A 17,234-nucleotide genomic window follows, 5' to 3' on the forward strand; every position below is an offset into this window, starting at 1 on the left:
TATTCAAATAGTTAAGCAAAATAATATATTTAAAGAGATTTTAATTATGTAACAGGTATTTTTATTAATTATTTTATCATTTGAAACTAGCCAAAGAACATAAAACAAAAAGCATACACCCAGCATTCTCTATTTACTTACCTACAGTGGAACTTTCTGATGGAATTGTTGAGATAGAAGTGCTTCTTATGGAACCTGAGACTAAAAATGGAAAATCACAAGCAGTGTTTTTATTTTAGGGGGATATAACCTGGACATTGTCACAGTAACTACTTTGAGCTCAAGTGTTGTAGTTCCAGTACTGGTGAGAAAGCACCTACCCTATATAATAAAAGGGTAATATGCAAATAGACCAAACGGCAGAACAACCAAACCAATCAAAGTGTAATATGCTAATGATTCCTAAGGCTGCTCAACCGCTCACTATGATGTGCACTGACCACCAGGGGGCAGACGGTCGACTGGTCACTATGACCTGCTCTGTCTACCAGGGGGCATATGCTCCGACCAGTAGGTTAGCTTGCTACTGGGACCCAGCCTATCGGGACTGAGAGAGATGGGCTGGACATGCCCTGCAGCCCTCCCATGGTCCTTCCCCAGCCCAATCACGCACTGGTGGGGTCCTTCAGCCTGGCCTGCACCCTCTAGAAATCTGGGACTCCTTGGGTGATATCAGAGAGCTGGTTTCAGCCTGATCCCGCAGGCCACTCCCCTTGGGAGGGCACCAGATGCAGGGCTCATGGTTGGCAAGCGCTGCTGCAGCAGTGCAACCCTCTTCTGATCTGGACCGATTGGGCGCAAGCCCGCGGCAGGCACAGTGGGGCCAGGATGAGTGGGAGTGGCAGGTAGGAGATGCAGGCAGCGTTGGACTGCAGGTTTCAGGCGAATCCTTTAAGGCCATCCAGAGGGACCCCACTCATGCACAAATTCATACACCAGGCCTCTAGTTAAAATATAAGGTTCTAAATACTGGATAACTCGGATCTGATTTTCTAATTTTTATATTTACAATACACTGATATTCATGATCACATGTGTCAGAAAACCTCATGTTGAGCCACAACCTGAGCCAACAGCATCCCTTCCCACTCTTCTGATTTACCAGGTGTGGTTAATCTGGTTGTGCTTTCGCCTGCTTCAGTGGTTTCTCCATATGATTCTTCAGTTGTGCCTGGGTAAAGGGGCAATTGATTATTATCTTTACATGATTCATTTTAGTAAAAATAATAAACTTACATTCATTTAACTAAATTTCAATTTTAAATGTTAATAGTAAAGCTAGAATATAATTTAATTTTATTCCCAAAATTCAGGCTTTAGTAATTAACTTAAGCTCATCATCACAATTTGGGTGTCAGGCAATTTGTGCTGGATCACCCAGGTGAGCCTTGCCTGCTTGGTTCCCAGCAGAGGTGGCCCCAGAGGCTCCTGCTCCAGCTGTGCTTCCTCTGCTTGGCTGGGTGGTAGCTCCTACTGACTCTCTGAATGCACCTGGTCAATAAAAAAGTAGTGGGGATGGAAATATCAAATTATTAAGAAGTGTGAAATATCAATTTAAAACAATAATGTTCTACAAATTGACTATATTATTCAAAAATTGAAGTTGTAAATAGTCTAATTCTGATAAAATTTATAGATATCGTTCCAAATTATGGGACCAAAACTCATATTACCCAAAATCTTGGGTCTATTTTTGACTAAATTGATTTACCTCCAGATGTGGTAATATCACTTCCTGGCATCATCGTTGTTCTTCCCACTTCAGTTGATGATCCAGTTGTCGATGTTTCTCCAGATAACAGTCCAGTTGTCCCAGATCTTTCTGCTGATGTCTCTGATCCAGTTGATGATCCAGAACTTCCTTGAGTAGATCTAGTGGTACCAGCTACAGTAGTCCCTGATCCTTCAGCTGATGGTCTGGTTGTTGTAGTTTTATCAGATGATGATTCAGTTGTGCCTGAACCTTTAGCTGATGATACGGTTGTCCCAGATTCTGATCTTACAGTTGTCCCTGAACCTGCGGGTGTTACACCAGTGGATCCTGGTATTTCAGCTGCTGGACCAGTTGTTCCTGTCCCTTCTGCTGGGGTTCTGGTTGTCCCAGTTCCATCAGATGGTGATTCAGTTGTTCTAGAACCTTTCACAGGTGATTCAGTTCCAGATTCTGATGTTCCTGTTGTCCCTGATCCTCCAGGTGTTACACCAGGGGATCCTGGCATTTCAGCTGCTGGACCAGTTGTTCCTGTCCCTTCTGCTGGGGTTCTGGTTGTACCAGCTCCTTTAGATGGTGATTCTGTTGTCCCAGAACCCTGAGCAGGTGATGCAGTTGTCCCTGATTCCCCAGGTGCCACACCAGTGGTTCCTGACATTCCACCTGTTGGGCCAGTTGTCCCTGTCCCTCCAGTGGATGACCTGGTTGTCCCTGGTCCTTCAGATGATGATTCACTTGTTCCTGAACCTCGGAAAGATGTCCCAGTTGTCCCTGATCCTCCAGGTGTTACACCAGTAGTTCCTGACATGTGACCCATTGAGACCGTTGTTCCTTTCCCTTCTGCTGGAGTTCTGGTTGTCCCAGTTCCTTCAGATGGTGATTCAGTTGTTCCAGAACCCTTAACAGATGATCCAGTTGTCCCTGATTCCATGGGTGCCACAACAGTGGTTCCTGACATTTCACCTGTTGGACTAGTGGTTCCTGTCTCTCCAGTGGATGATCCTGTTGTCCCTTGTCTTTCAGAGGAGGATTCAGTTGTGCCTGAACCTTTAGCTGAAGATCCAGTTGTCCCAGATTCTGATCTTCCAGTTGTGCCTGAATGAGCAGGTGTTACACCAGCGGATCCTGACATGCCACCTGTTGAGACAGTTGTTCCTGTCCCTTTAGCTGATGGTCTGGTTGTTGTAGTTTTTTGAGATGATGATTCACTTGTTCCTGAACCTGTAGCAGATGATCCAGTTGCTCCAGATTCAGATCTTACAGTTGTCCCTGAACCTCTGGGTGTTACACCAGTGGGTCCTGGCATTTCAGCTGTTGGGCCAGTTGTTCCTTTCCCTTCCGCTGGGGTTCTAGTTGTCCCAGTTCCTTTAGATGGTGATTCTGTTGTCCCAGAACCCTGAGCAGGTGATCCAGTTGTTGCTAATTCCCCAGGTGCCACACCAGTGGTTCCTGACATTCCACCTGTTGGGCCAGTTGTCCCTGTCCCTCCAGCGGATGACCTGGTTGTCCCTGGTCTTTCAGATGATGATTCACTTGTTCCTGAACCTCGGAAAGATGTTCCAGTTGTCCCTGATCCTTCAGGTGTTACACCAGTAGTTCCTGACATGGGAATCATTGAGACTATTTCTCCTTTCCCTTCTGCTGGGGTTCTGTTTGTACCAGTTTCTTTAGATGGTGACTCTGTTGTGCCAGAACCCTGAGCAGATGATCCAGTTGTTGCTAATTCCCCAGGTGCCACACCAGTGGTTCCTGACATTCCACCTGTTGGGCCAGTTGTCCCTGTCCCTCCAGCGGATGACCTGGTTGTCCCTGGTCCTTCAGATGATGATTCACTTGTTCCTGAACCTCGGAAAGATGTCCCAGTTGTCCCTGATCCTCCAGGTGTTACCCCAGTAGTTCCTGACATGTGACCCATTGAGACCGTTGTTCCTTTCCCTTCTGCTGGGGTGCTGGCTGTCCCAGTTCCTTTAGAAGGTGATTCAGTTGTTCCAGATTCTGATGTTCCTGTTTTCCCTGACTCTCCAGGTGTTATACCAGGGGATCCTGGCATTTCAGCTGCTGGACCAGTTGTTCCTTTACCTTCTGCTGGGGTTCTGGTTGTCCCAGTTCCTTTAGATGGTGATTCTGTTGTCCCAGAACCCTGAGCAGGTGATGCAGTTGTCCCTGATTCCCCAGGCGCCACACCAGTGGTTTCTGACATTCCACCTGCTGGGCCAGTTGTCCCTGTCCCTCCAGCGGATGACCTGGTTGTCCCTGGCCCTTCAGATGATGATTCACTTGTTCCTGAACCTCGGAAAGATGTCCCAGTTGTCCCTGATCCTTCAGCTGTTACACCAGTAGTTTCTGTCATGTGACCCATTGAGACCGTTGTTCCTTTCCCTTCTGCTGGGGTTCTGGTTGTCCCAGTACCTTTAGAAGGTGATTCAGTTGTTCTAGAACCTTTAACAGGTGATTCACTTGTTCCAGATTCTGATGTTCCTGTTGTCCCTGATGCTCCAGGTGTTACACCAGTGGATCCTGGCATTTCAGCAGTTGGACCAGTTGTTCCTTTTTCTTCTGCTGGGGTTCTGGTTGTCCCAGTTCCTTTAGATGGTGATTCTGTTGTCCTAGAACCCTGAGCAGGTGATTTAGTTGTTCCAGATTCTGATGTTCCTGTTGTCCCTGATCCTCCAGGTGTTACACTAGCGGATCCTGGCATTTCAGCTGCTGGACCAGTTGTTACTTTCCCTTCTGCTGGTGTTCGGGTTGTCCCAGTTCCTTTAGAAGGTGATTCAGTTGTGCTAGAACCTTTAACAGGTGATTCAGGTGTTCCAGATTCTGCTGTTCCTGTTGTCCCTGATTCTCCAGGTGTTACACCAGGGGATCCTGGCATTTCAGCTGCTGGACCAGTTGTTCCTGTACCTTCTGCTGGGGTTCTGGTTGTACCAGTTCCTTTAGATGGTGATTCTGTTGTCCCAGAACCCTGAGCAGATAATCCAGTTGTTGCTAATTCCCCAGGTGCCACACCAGTGGTTCCTGACATTCCACCTGTTGGGCCAGTTGTCCCCGTCCCTCCAGCAGATGACATGGTTGTCCCTGGTCCTTCAGATGATGATTCACTTGTTCCTGAACCTCGGAAAGATGTCCCAGCTGTCCCTGATCCTCCAGGTGTTACACCAGTAGTTCCTGACATGTGACCCATTGAGACCGTTGTTCCTTTCCCTTCTGCTGGGGTTCTGGTTGTCCCAGTTCCTTTAGATGGTGATTCTGTTGTCCCAGAACCTTGAGAAGGTGATCCAGTTGTTCCAGATTCTGATGTTCCTGTTGTCCCCGATCCTCCAGGTGTTACACTAGTGGATCCTGGCATTTCAGCTGCTGGACCAGTTGTTCCTTTACCTTCTGCTGGGGTTCTGGTTGTCCCAGTTCCTTTAGATGGTGATTCTGTTGTCCCAGAACCTTGAGCAGGTGATGCAGTTGTCCCTGATTCCCCAGGTGCCACACCAGTGGTTCCTGACATTCCACCTGTTGGGCCAGTTGTCCCCGTCCCTACAGCAGATGACATGGTTGTCCCTGGTCCTTCAGATGATGATTCACTTGTTCCTGAACCTCGGAAAGATGTCCCAGTTGTCCCTGATCCTCCAGGTGTTACACCAGTAGTTCCTGACATGTGACCCATTGAGACCGTTGTTCCTTTCCCTTCTGCTGGGGTTCTGGTTGTCCCAGTTCCTTTAGATGGTGATTCTGTTGTCCCAGAACCTTGAGAAGGTGATCCAGTTGTTCCAGATTCTGATGTTCCTGTTGTCCCCGATCCTCCAGGTGTTACACTAGTGGATCCTGGCATTTCAGCTGCTGGACCAGTTGTTCCTTTACCTTCTGCTGGGGTTCTGGTTGTCCCAGCTCCTTTAGATGGTGATTCTGTTGTCCCAGAACCCTGAGCAGGTGATGCAGTTGTCCCTGATTCCCCAGGTGCCACACCAGTGTTTCCTGACATTCCACCTGTTGGGCCAGTTGTCCCTGTCCCACCAGCGGATGACCTGGTTGTCCCTGGTCCTTCAGATGATGATTCACTTGTTTCTGAACCTCGGAAAGATGTTCCAGTTGTCCCTGATCCTTCAGGTGTTACACCAGTAGTTCCTGACATGTGACCCATTGAGACCGTTGTTCCTTTCCCTTCTGCGGGGGTTCTGGTTGTCCCAGTTCCTTTAGATGGTGATTCAGTTGTTCTAGAACCTTTAACAGGTGATTCATTTGTTCCAGATTCTGATGTTCCTGTTGTCCCTGATCCCCCAGCTGTTACACCAGTAGTTCCTGACATGTGACCCATTGAGACCGTTGTTCCTTTCCCTTCTGCTGGGGTTCTGGTTGTCCCAGTTCCTTTAGAAGGTGATTCAGTTGTTCTAGAACCTTTAACAGGTGATTCAATTGTTCCAGATTCTGATGTTCCTGTTGTCCCTGATGCTCCAGGTGTTACACCAGTGGATCCTGGCATTTCAGCTGTTGGACCAGTTGTTCCTTTTTCTTCTGCTGGAGTTCTGGTTGTCCCAGTTCCTTTAGATGGTGATTCTGTTGTCCCAGAACCCTGAGAAGATGATCCAGTTGTTGCTAATTCCCCAGGTGCCACACCAGTGGTTCCTGACATTCCACCTGTTGGGCCAGTTGTCCCTGTCCCTCCAGCGGATGACCTGGTTGTCCCTGGTCCTTCAGATGATGATTCACTTGTTCCTGAACCTCGGAAAGATGTCCCAGTTGTCCCTGATCCTCCAGGTGTTACACCAGTAGTTCCTGACATGTGACCCATTGAGACCGTTGTTCCTTTCCCTTCTGCTTGGGTGCTGGTTGTTTCAGTTCCTTTAGATGGTGATTTAGTTGTTCTAGAACCTTTTACAGGTGATTCAGTTGTTCCAGATTCTGATGTTCCTGTTGTCCCTGATGCTCCAGGTATTACACCAGTGGATCCTGGCATTTCAGCTGTTGGACCAGTTGTTCCTTTTTCTTCTGCTGGGGTTCTGGTTGTCCCAGTTCCTTTAGATGGTGATTCTGTTGTCCCAGAACCCTGAGAAGGTGATCCTGTTGTTCCAGATTCTGATGTTCCTGTTGTCCCTGATCCTCCAGGTGTTACACCAGTGTATCCTGGCATTTCAGCTGTTGGACCAGTTGTTCCTTTTTCTTCTGCTGGGGTTCTGGTTGTCCCAGTTCCTTTAGATGGTGATTCTGTTGTCCCAGAACCCTGAGCAGGTGATGCAGTTGTCCCTGATTCCCCAGGTGCCACACCAGTGGTTCCTGACATTCCACCTGTTGGGCCAGTTGTCCCCGTCCCTCCAGCGGATGACCTGGTTGTCCCTGGTCCTTCAGATGATGATTCACTTGTTCCTGAACCTCGGAAAGATGTCCCAGTTGTCCCTGATCCTCCAGGTGTTACACCAGTAGTTCCTGACATGTGACCCATTGAGACCGTCGTTCCTTTCCCTTCTGCTTGGGTGCTGGTTGTTTCAGTTCCTTTAGATGGTGATTTAGTGGTTCTAGAACCTTTTACAGGTGATTCAGTTGTTCCAGATTCTGATGTTCCTGTTGTCCCTGATGCTCCAGGTATTACACCAGTGGATCCTGGCATTTCAGCTGTTGGACCAGTTGTTCCTTTTTCTTCTGCTGGGGTTCTGGTTGTCCCAGTTCCTTTAGATGGTGATTCTGTTGTCCCAGAACCCTGAGCAGGTGATCCAGTTGTCCCTGATTCCCCAGGTGCCACACCAGTGGTTCCTGACCATCCACCTGTTGGGCCAGTGGTTCCTGTCTCTCCCTCAGATGGCCTACTTGTTGCAGGGCCTTCAGATGATGATTTAGGTGTTTGAGACCCTTTAGCAGATGTTTCAGTCGTTTCAGATTCTGATGTTCCTGTTGTCCCTGATCCTCCAGGTGTTACACCAGTGGATCCTGGCATATCAGCTGTTGGACCAGTTGTTCCTTTTTCTTCTGCTGGGGTTCTGGTTGTCCCAGTTCCTTTAAATGGTGATTCAGTTGTTCTAGAACCTTTAGCAGATGATTCAGTTGTTCCCGATGCTGATCTTCCACTTGTTCCTAATCCCTCAGGTGTTACACCAGTGATTCCTGACATTCCACCAGTTGTCTCTGACTCTACAGCTGATGGTCTTGTTGTCCCTACTCTTTCAGACATTAATTGAGTTGTTTCTGAACCTGTAGCAGACGTTACAGTTGTTCCTGTTTCTCCAGTTGATAATTCTGTGGTCCCTGATCCTCCAGCTTCTGATCTAGTTGTTTGTAATCCTCCAGTTGGTGTTTTGGGGGATGAACCAGTTGTCCCTAGTATTCCAGTTGCTGCCTCTGTTGTCTTTAATCCTTCAGATGAAGGTCCTGTTGACTGTGAACCTACATCATATGATCTAGTTGTTTCTGTTTTTCTAGTGTTGCCTGATTCTCCAGCTGATGTGATGGTTGTTCCTGTCACTTCAGATGATGGTACTATTGTGGTTCCAGATCCTTCAGCGGATTGTCCAGTTGTTCCTATGAAAACATTTAACAAAAGAACATTGTTTTAAAGTTGTTCTGGTCCTTGATTAACCTTAGGGCTTATGCTGCCTTCTTTCTAAACTATAGTTTTGTGCATCTTCATTCCTGTTGCCACCATCCTATTTTATTATACCTTTTATTTTTCTACAGTGTACCTTCTTCCTAACTCTTTACTCATTTAACATTATTGAATATTTTATATGCCACGTATGTTCTCAGAAATTTATAAGTATTACCTCATTTTAGCATCAGAACAATCCTATGATATGTATAGTATTACTTTCCATTTTTATAGAGAAAAAACTTAAAATAGTTTAAGTCATTTCTCTAAGATTTACCTAGTAAGTAGATAGTTCTCTAATCCCATAGATAATCCTAGTAGATGTGAGAGACATGTAGACATAAAAGTGTAATTACTATCCAACCAAATGAAGAAATTTACAAACAAAGAAAGCCTCAAAGCACTAACATAAAGAGAGGAAATTCTGTGCAATTGGGGTTTCATTTTGGACAGCCTGGCTAGCAAAGTCTCTCTGAAAAGATGCCATTTATTTTGAGATACGACAAGAAGCAGACAGTCATGGGAAATATCATAGGCAGTGGAAACAGCCACTGCAAAGGCCATAAGGATAACTGAATTACATGTGCTAGAGAAGCAGAACTAGATGGTGAATTTATAGGTATTAATAGGAGGTTAGTGGGAAATCATTAGAAGGTGAAGATATATTCATTGGATTGGGTAAGCTATTTGAAATGAGAGAAAAGTTGTACATTTTTCTAAATGCAATAGAGTATAGTTTTATGCAAGGGAGCTATACATTTATATATATTTAAAATCCTTCTTTCCACTCTGTAGAGAATATATAGTAAAGGTTGCATTATAGAAGTAGAAAAACCAGTAAGAGGTGATTTCAGGCTTGGACTTTGTGCTCAGTGGTTTTTTCCTTCAACCTATGAACCAGGAAGTCATGGTTCAATTTCCAGTCAGGGCACATGCCTGGGTTGCAGGCTTTATCCCCATTGGTGAGCATGCAGGAGGCAGCTAATAAATGATTATCTCTCATCATTGATGTCTCTCTCTCCCTCTCCCTTCATCTCTGAAATGGAAATATATTTTACAAAATAAAATAATAATAATAATAATAATAATAATAATAATAATAAATTTTAAAAAGAAGTGATTTCAGGAACCCGAATGATATATGAGTATCCTGGCCTAGAGTAGAAATGAAGGAGATTGAGAAAAGTGAATGGGTTCAGGATATGTTTTTGAAATAGCTTTAAGAGGGCTTGTCTGTATGTAGGAAGTGCATACAGACCTCAAAGAAGAGAGACCTCAAAGATAACTCTAATTTTTTCCTGAGTCAACTGAGTCAGTTATGGTACCATTTATTGATATAGAGAGGATTGGGAGAACAGTTATGGGTATGAAAGTAAACCAAGAATTCTGTTTAGTTAATCAATAAAGAAAATATATATATTCCATAATAAAAAATAAAATAAATAAAATTAAATTTTAAAAAAAGAATATATATTTGCATTAGCTTGTATTTGTATTAGAAAACACTGAAAGCATACTAATAAAAAAGGGTTACCAATAAGGAAAGGGGTAGGATGGCAGCAAGACTTCTGGGTTTACCTTTATAAACTTTTGATTTTTGGACTGTACAAATATATTTCTTATTCAAAAGTTACATTAAAAATAATATTATTAAATTATGATGTTTCTGCATGATAGTCTACTAGATAGTAAATAAAATTGATGCTGCTGGTATTTAAATACATAGATAAAAATGTTCAAAATATATAACAAATTAAAAAAGCAGATTATAAGAATGTAATGTATGATACTTTAATTTGAAGAATTATATTTACATCTTTGGTGTGGAATGTTATTTGTTAAATTTTCTTCAGAAATTGGAATAGCTTTTCATCACAATTCTAAATCACTTTTTTTGTTCAATTAAAAACTTATAGAAAATATGTTAATATTTTATACCATGATATTTTTGAATACTAAGGAACCACAAAAATTTTCTAAATACTCAAGACAGTAGTTTTTGTAAAAAGAAAATTTCTAACTTGAAATTTGAAATCCTTGTTGATAAACTTTTAGTAACCAGAGGCCTATTATTCAAGAAACGAAATAATTTATTGAACTCTTAAATATTTCTAGTATTGAAAAATTATATTGTCAATCAATGAAATGCAAAAATGGCTGACATATCTTATAATTATTCAGCACTTTTAACCATTATGCATTTTTGTTTGTTGCCTCAGTGGGTTTTTTTGTAGAACAATGCAGACCTTAGATAAAGAAATGTAACTAAGTGGATGACAAAGTATGTAACTCAAAAGAAGCCTAACTCCAAATCTTCATTTAAGGACCAAACATAAGATGAAATGTTAGATTGTCACTATTACTTTTTACTTAACTCCACTATGGTTGTATCAAAAAATATGCAAGTGATTTCTAAATTGGAATATCAATTTTAAAATGCTGTATTAAGCTTGTTTAGTAATGGAGGATATCTGAACTGTCACATCAATGTCATTATCTGTGACATCATTGGTCACACTAACTGACATCCCAATAGCGCATAAATACTGAATAGCAGACAAATAATGTAATGGCAATCTTCCCAATTGATTCACATATTTGAATTTCAGAGTTCTGATTTTGAAACAGGGAAGATCCTCTTATAAACAAGTGTCTACACCAATAAGATTTTGTGAATTTTTGTTGTATTTAGTTATCTCACCTAGCTTATCTGATGAACTTGTAGTCCCACTACTGGGTGACTCAGGTGTACTTTTACCTCCAATAGTTGTGCCACCTGATGTCCCAGGTGTACCTGTTGTAAAGGAAAAAATGGAAAGAGTTCATTCATAGAATTTCATAAACTGTGAGGTAACCAATTCTGGTTTCAATTGACTTCCAAATAACGATTACAGAAATGTCCATTTTCTATATTAATAATAATTATTACTCCATACATTCCAAAAAATGTGCTTTGACATACATTTATTCATTATTTCATGGGACCCTCACTTACTAGATTACATTGCCCAGGTTTGCAGACAAGAAAACTGAGGTTACAGTATAATATCGATTCTAAGAGCAATTTTTACCTATGGGCACTATTTTAGCAGGTTACTTATTTTGAAGCATTTTTTTCTCATCAGAAATGGTTATCAAATGCTTATCAAGTGCCTTTTCAGCCTCTATAGTTGTTTTTATTCTTAGATATGTTAGTATGATGAACTATGTTCATGGATTTCCTGATTTTGAAAAAAATTCACTAAAAAGAAGTAGAAATTATTATTGAAATTATTTTAATGTGATTTTGGATTCTAAATTCAAGCATTTGTTTTTTGCTATGCAAACTCTTAAGTTGAATTTTTTCTTTTTGTTTTCTTTCTCTTTTGATAGTTGGGAACAGCTGAAAAGTCAGGTCCAGACTTGTCTGACCTCCCAGGACTTTGGGTCCAGCGCCTGGTTCCCCAGGGGTTGCCCCATGGGATAGCTGAGCATAGCTTCATTTTATAATAGAAACAAAAAGTTAGCTCATTAAAATATGAAATTGATCATTTTCTGAGGCTGGCTTGTGAGAGGAAAAATAATTTAAAATAAGAATGAAGCTTAATTCTCTCAGAAATAAGGGACTTCCCCCTTCCTTTTCTTAGAACATTGACTTTAGAAATTTTGTATTTTTAAGTTCTTTCTCTGTGTCTTGGAAATTTATTGAAATCTTTTTTTAAAAAAAAAAAAACTGATAGGCCTCTTGCCATCATAATACCCAAGGAGTGTCTTTCTCAGGAACTCTGGCACTGTCTCTTTGAGATGTAAACATTAGGGAGATGTTTCCCTTGTTTTCCTCTGGTTATAAAACTTCCTCCTGTCATCAAGATAGGAGGTTTATTTTCCCTTTGTAGGAAACCAATGAACTAACCAGATGGCACCCAATTACCCGATGAGTTTAGGATGAACTATGTGCAATAAATAGTGCTATCAGGTTTTGTTGCTTGAAGACCAATATAATTTTTCTTGAGAACTTGAAGGTAATGGGTTGTGTCTGCTTGGTGAGAGGTCTGTCTTTACAATTGCTTAGCAAATGGCCAGTAATTTGCATCACTTTCTAATTTAATCCATATTAAATAATAAAAATGTTTGCTTTGTGGCAGGGTCTCTGGGTTGGGAGAATTTGTTTTCATTTCTAGTCCCCCAATACTAGAAATATGACTGCTCCTTATTCCCCTGGAATTGAATATATACCTACACTTTTGCTCAACATACTTATGTTTTGAGTTTTGCTCAAGTTAAAGCATGTCGATATACTCAAACTGCACTGAGCATAATATCATATTCTTTCAAAAGAGAGTAAATCCCAAACGAATCCCTTCTCTTGCTAGAATATCCTCTTGAATTCCCACTCCAACACTTGTCCTTGAACATTTCCTTAACTTTGATTACCTTCTGCCTTGCATGGCCTTTGCCTTTGCATTGATATAAATGCTCATTTCTCTTGCTCGAAAATTAAGCTCTAAGAGAACAAGTACCTGACTCTACTCTGCCCCTATGTTCTCTAGAGTATGATGCGACACATCATAAATAGCTATTAATTTATCTCTGATCTTCTTCAGTTTTCACATTACACAAATAATGAGTTAAATTTCCCCAGGAAACCTTATCTCTGACAAAATTTTGAGTAAAGACATCACATTTCTGTTGTCTAGATTTATTCTGACTATGTTCTTTCAGTACCTGATGCTCCAGAAGTCTTTTCACCAGCAGCTCCAGTGGTGGCTGCATTTTCCCCTCCAGTGGTTCCTGTTTAAACAGAACGGTGGTGATCAGGCCACAAGGGGGTCGCCAGAGTTAGCAAAGAAAAATACAGGACCCCCAGTGACATTTGAATTCCAGATAAGCAACAAACAACCATGTCCCAATTATTGCATAGAACATATTTATACTAAAAAATTATTTCTTACTTATGAGTAATTAAAAATGTAAATGGCATTCTGTATTTTTTATTTGGCAATTCTAGTCTACATAGATGGTTGTGTTGAAAATGCTCCCACTACCTATGTTTACTTGTCCTAAAATGATAGCCATAGCCTTTACTAAATGCACTTACAGTCCTCATAAGAATGTAGGGTCTCCGCTAAACTCATGATGGAGCACCACCAAAGTGAGACTGCACTTTGCCTGCTGAGATCCCTGTTGGGCTGGAAGCAGTGGTCTAGCTACTGCCAGTTCCAACAGTAATTCCCAGATTCTGCTGTTACCCCTGACAAACACAGTAGGGGGAGAGCATGTGCCTTATTGTGACAACCCAGTACTGTGCCACTTTTGAAGGAAAGATTTGGAGAAGCCAGAAAAGTGAAAAATCTTGAAAATGTTAATCATTTTGCCCTAGCTGGTTTAGCTCAGTGGATAGAGTGTTGGCTTGCGGACTGAAAGGTCCTGGGTTTGATTCCAGTCAAGCGCACATGCCCGGGTTGCGGGCTCGATCCCCAGTGGAAGGCATGAAGGAGCCAGCCAATCAATGATCCTCTCTCATCATCGATGTTTCTATCTCTCCCTCTCCCTTCCTCTTTGAAATCAATAAAAATATATGTTTTTAAAAAGAAAATGTTAATCATTTTTATACCCTTTTATTTTTTATTTTTTTGGATGGTAGATGATGGATTTGCGTGAAATCAGCAAGCTCTGATTTAATTTGGTCCTTTTTGACAAAGCCACGGCCTCTGAATGATACCCTCTGCTCACCTGACTTGCCTTCCTCAGAGGGTGTCCCTTCACCGCTTGGAGCTCTAGTCGTTTCCCCAGCTGATGACTCAGTAGTCCCTTTCAAAATAAACAATAAATACATATATACCATTGAGCTATGGTTAAGCAGAACAGATTTTGCTGTTCTCTTCTTTCAAATACTTTGCATATATTTGTTCACACTTAAAGCATTTCAAGCTCACTGTTTCCAAAAATTAATTATAAGAGACACCTGGGTTGCTTCCTACACATACAGAAATACTAGCCTCACTGTTTCTAAAAATTAATTATAAGAATCACCTGGGTTGCTTCCTACACATACAGATATACTAGCCTCACTGTTTCTAAAAATTAATTATAAGAATCACCTGGGTTGCTTCCTACACATACAGAAATACTAGCCTCACTGTTTCTAAAAATTAATTATAAGAATCACCTGGGTTGCTTCCTACACATACAGATATACTAGCCTCACTGTTTCTAAAAATTAATTATAAGAATCACCTGGGTTGCTTCCTACACATACAGATATACTAGCCTCACTGTTTCTAAAAATTAATTATAAGAATCACCTGGGTTGCTTCCTACACATACAGATATACTAGCCTCACTGTTTCTAAAAATTAATTATAAGAATCACCTGGGTTGCTTCCTACACATACAGATATACTAGCCTCACTGTTTCTAAAAATTAATTATAAGAATCACCTGGGTTGCTTCCTACACATACAGATATACTAGCCTCACTGTTTCTAAAAATTAATTATAAGAATCACCTGGGTTGCTTCCTACACATACAGATATACTAGCCTCACTGTTTCTAAAAATTAATTATAAGAATCACCTGGGTTGCTTCCTACACATACAGATATACTAGCCTCACTGTTTCTAAAAATTAATTATAAGAATCACCTGGGTTGCTTCCTACACATACAGAAATACTAGCCTCACTGTTTCTAAAAATTAATTATAAGAATCACCTGGGTTGCTTCCTACACATACAGATATACTAGCCTCACTGTTTCTAAAAATTAATTATAAGAATCACCTGGGTTGCTTCCTACACATACAGATATACTAGCCTAGTGGTTCTCTACCCATTGAAACCAACTATAAGGCTTTTAAACAACATTTGTGCCTGGGCTCTTCCTCCAGGAGTTCTCATTCAATTAGTCGTGAAAAGGCCCTTCATTGTGCATTTTCCAAAATATGCCTCTAGTCAATTCCAATGTGTAGCCAAGATTGCAAACCATGGCCTGAGCCCCACCCAGACTCAGAGCCTCAGACGTTCAAAGGCAGGATCTGCAATATAATACTCTTTGCTCTAAGTCACCTGTGAGCTGATGTTAGTGAAATACAGCCATTCAGCCCATAGATGCAGGGATGGTGACATGATGAACGTGCATATTGACTAACAGCTAATAACCCAGTAGAAGCTGCTGGTGGCTTCCCTGTGGTCAGTAAGAAAATGCTTCCGAGCCCCCATTTCCATACCCGCTCTGCCTCCCGAGGTTGTGCCTGGGGCAGTTGTGTCTCCTCCGCTGGTGCTCTGGCTCCCAGGTGCGGTGGTGAAGCCCTCTGGTCCTTCTGAGGTCCCTGGCATAACAGCAAGGAAGGGGCGTTACTTCTAGAGCGGTAGGATTCTACATGTCACTCTCATGTGACAGAATCGAGGATTCTAATGTAAAAGAAACCTTCAATGACACCCAGAGTTTCTGCAGCTAGAGGATCTAATGTCACACACAGCTTCATCTTTAGTTCGACCTGGAATATGTTCTGGACCATTTTACAGGCGTTAAAGTGCACATCCTGACTTGCCTGCTTTTCCTGTGCTTGTTGCTCCTGTGCTTGGTGCCCCAGGTGTGCTCTTTTCTTCCGTTTCCACTGGTGGTGCAGTTGGGGCCCCTATTCCAGCTGGGAGGGAAAATAGCAGTTTAAAAAAATACCCCAGACATAAATCCATTCATCCAGTCTTATAAGCATCCTCCGAGGCAGGTAATAATATTCCCATTTAACAGACGTGGGTAAGTGACTTTCTCCAGGTTACTAGGTTGATTGGCAGCAGGTCCAGAAGCCAAACCCAGGTAGTCTAGCCCCAGAGTTTACACGCTAACTTTTGCTTCTCAAATGATCTGTGGTAAAAGAGCAATGCTGCAAAAATGTCAATCTGCCCTATATTGGTGTTTTGGGAAATGCCATGAAAGTAGAGAAATATTTTTTAATAAAATCATTTAAAACATAAGCTTTTATTTAGGAGGTATTAAAGGGACTGTGTGAAACTGCTGCTTCTGTTTTTTAAAATATATTTTTATTGATTTCAGAGAGGAAGGGAAGGGTGAGGGAGATAGAAACATCAATGATGAGAATCATTGATTGGCTGCCTCCTGCACGCCCCCTACTGGGTAACTAGCCAGCAACTCCACATGTGCCCTGATCAGGAATTGAATTGAACCATGACCTCCTGGTTCATAGATCGATGCTCAACCACTGATAAAACTGCTGTTTCTAAATGCCTGTTCTCTGTTTCAGTTCTTATCACATCATGACCAGTAATCAACAGTTCTGATGGCACTCATTTGTGGACCAAACTTTCAGCAACTCTGTTTAAAACTACTACCTGGTAACCAAAAAAAAATTCACTGATTGACGTGTCACTATTAGCCAAATAATTCTGATTCAAATTTTAAGGACTGTAGACTAAATAGTCATCACCCTAAAGTTTGAGTCAGTTCATTGATCTAATTGAAAATAACCATTTTCTTACTTTCTGCTGCTGGAGATTCTATCTTTTAACATTATTTTTATGTAAACTATAGCTTATTTCAAAAAAGTATGTGACATAAATTTTAAATCAAGAAATTTGCTAAAGGAAAATAAATGTAGAAAAACAAAAGCAGGCCATAGATTAGTTCTTAAAATCAGACCATGAATTAGATCATAAAGGCATAAAAGGAAGTCCCATGCATACTCTAAAGGCATGGCTTCTAGTGATATGTAAAGGGGTTTTTATTTATCCTAAAGCAACCAGAACAATGGAAGGATTTTACATAGTGGAGTGACGGGATCACAGTTGCGTTTTAGGAAGTCCATTCTAGCCAGTGGGACTGACTAAAGCATAAATTGGCAGGGAAAGGGAGAAAGATGTTCTCAACGCTGATAAGCACTGATTGCCGAAAGGGCTTGTTGATTAATACACTGTGCTGGGTTTCACTCTAAGAGATTCTGATTTTAGGGAGGTGGCCCCCAATT

At 41.6% G+C, this 17,234-nt stretch overlaps 1 protein-coding gene across 1 annotated transcript in view; it reads right to left on the bottom strand.

Moving 5' to 3' along the window:
- MUC19 (mucin 19, oligomeric) overlaps nucleotides 1–17,234 on the bottom strand; it is a 105,004-nt gene that overhangs the window by 56,413 nt on the left and 31,357 nt on the right. The window contains exons 29-34 of the mRNA XM_036299015.1: nucleotides 15,804–15,899; nucleotides 10,975–11,067; nucleotides 1,712–8,206; nucleotides 1,393–1,491; nucleotides 1,103–1,171; nucleotides 142–201 (exon numbers count right to left, since the gene is read on the bottom strand). Coding sequence (XP_036154908.1) covers nucleotides 142–201; nucleotides 1,103–1,171; nucleotides 1,393–1,491; nucleotides 1,712–8,206; nucleotides 10,975–11,067; nucleotides 15,804–15,899 — 6,912 coding nt within the window. The remainder of the gene's footprint in view (nucleotides 1–141; nucleotides 202–1,102; nucleotides 1,172–1,392; nucleotides 1,492–1,711; nucleotides 8,207–10,974; nucleotides 11,068–15,803; nucleotides 15,900–17,234) is intronic.

This window comes from Myotis myotis, unplaced genomic scaffold (assembly GCF_014108235.1).
Source record: "Myotis myotis isolate mMyoMyo1 unplaced genomic scaffold, mMyoMyo1.p scaffold_m19_p_3, whole genome shotgun sequence".
In the NCBI taxonomy this organism is placed as follows: domain Eukaryota; kingdom Metazoa; phylum Chordata; class Mammalia; order Chiroptera; family Vespertilionidae; genus Myotis; species Myotis myotis.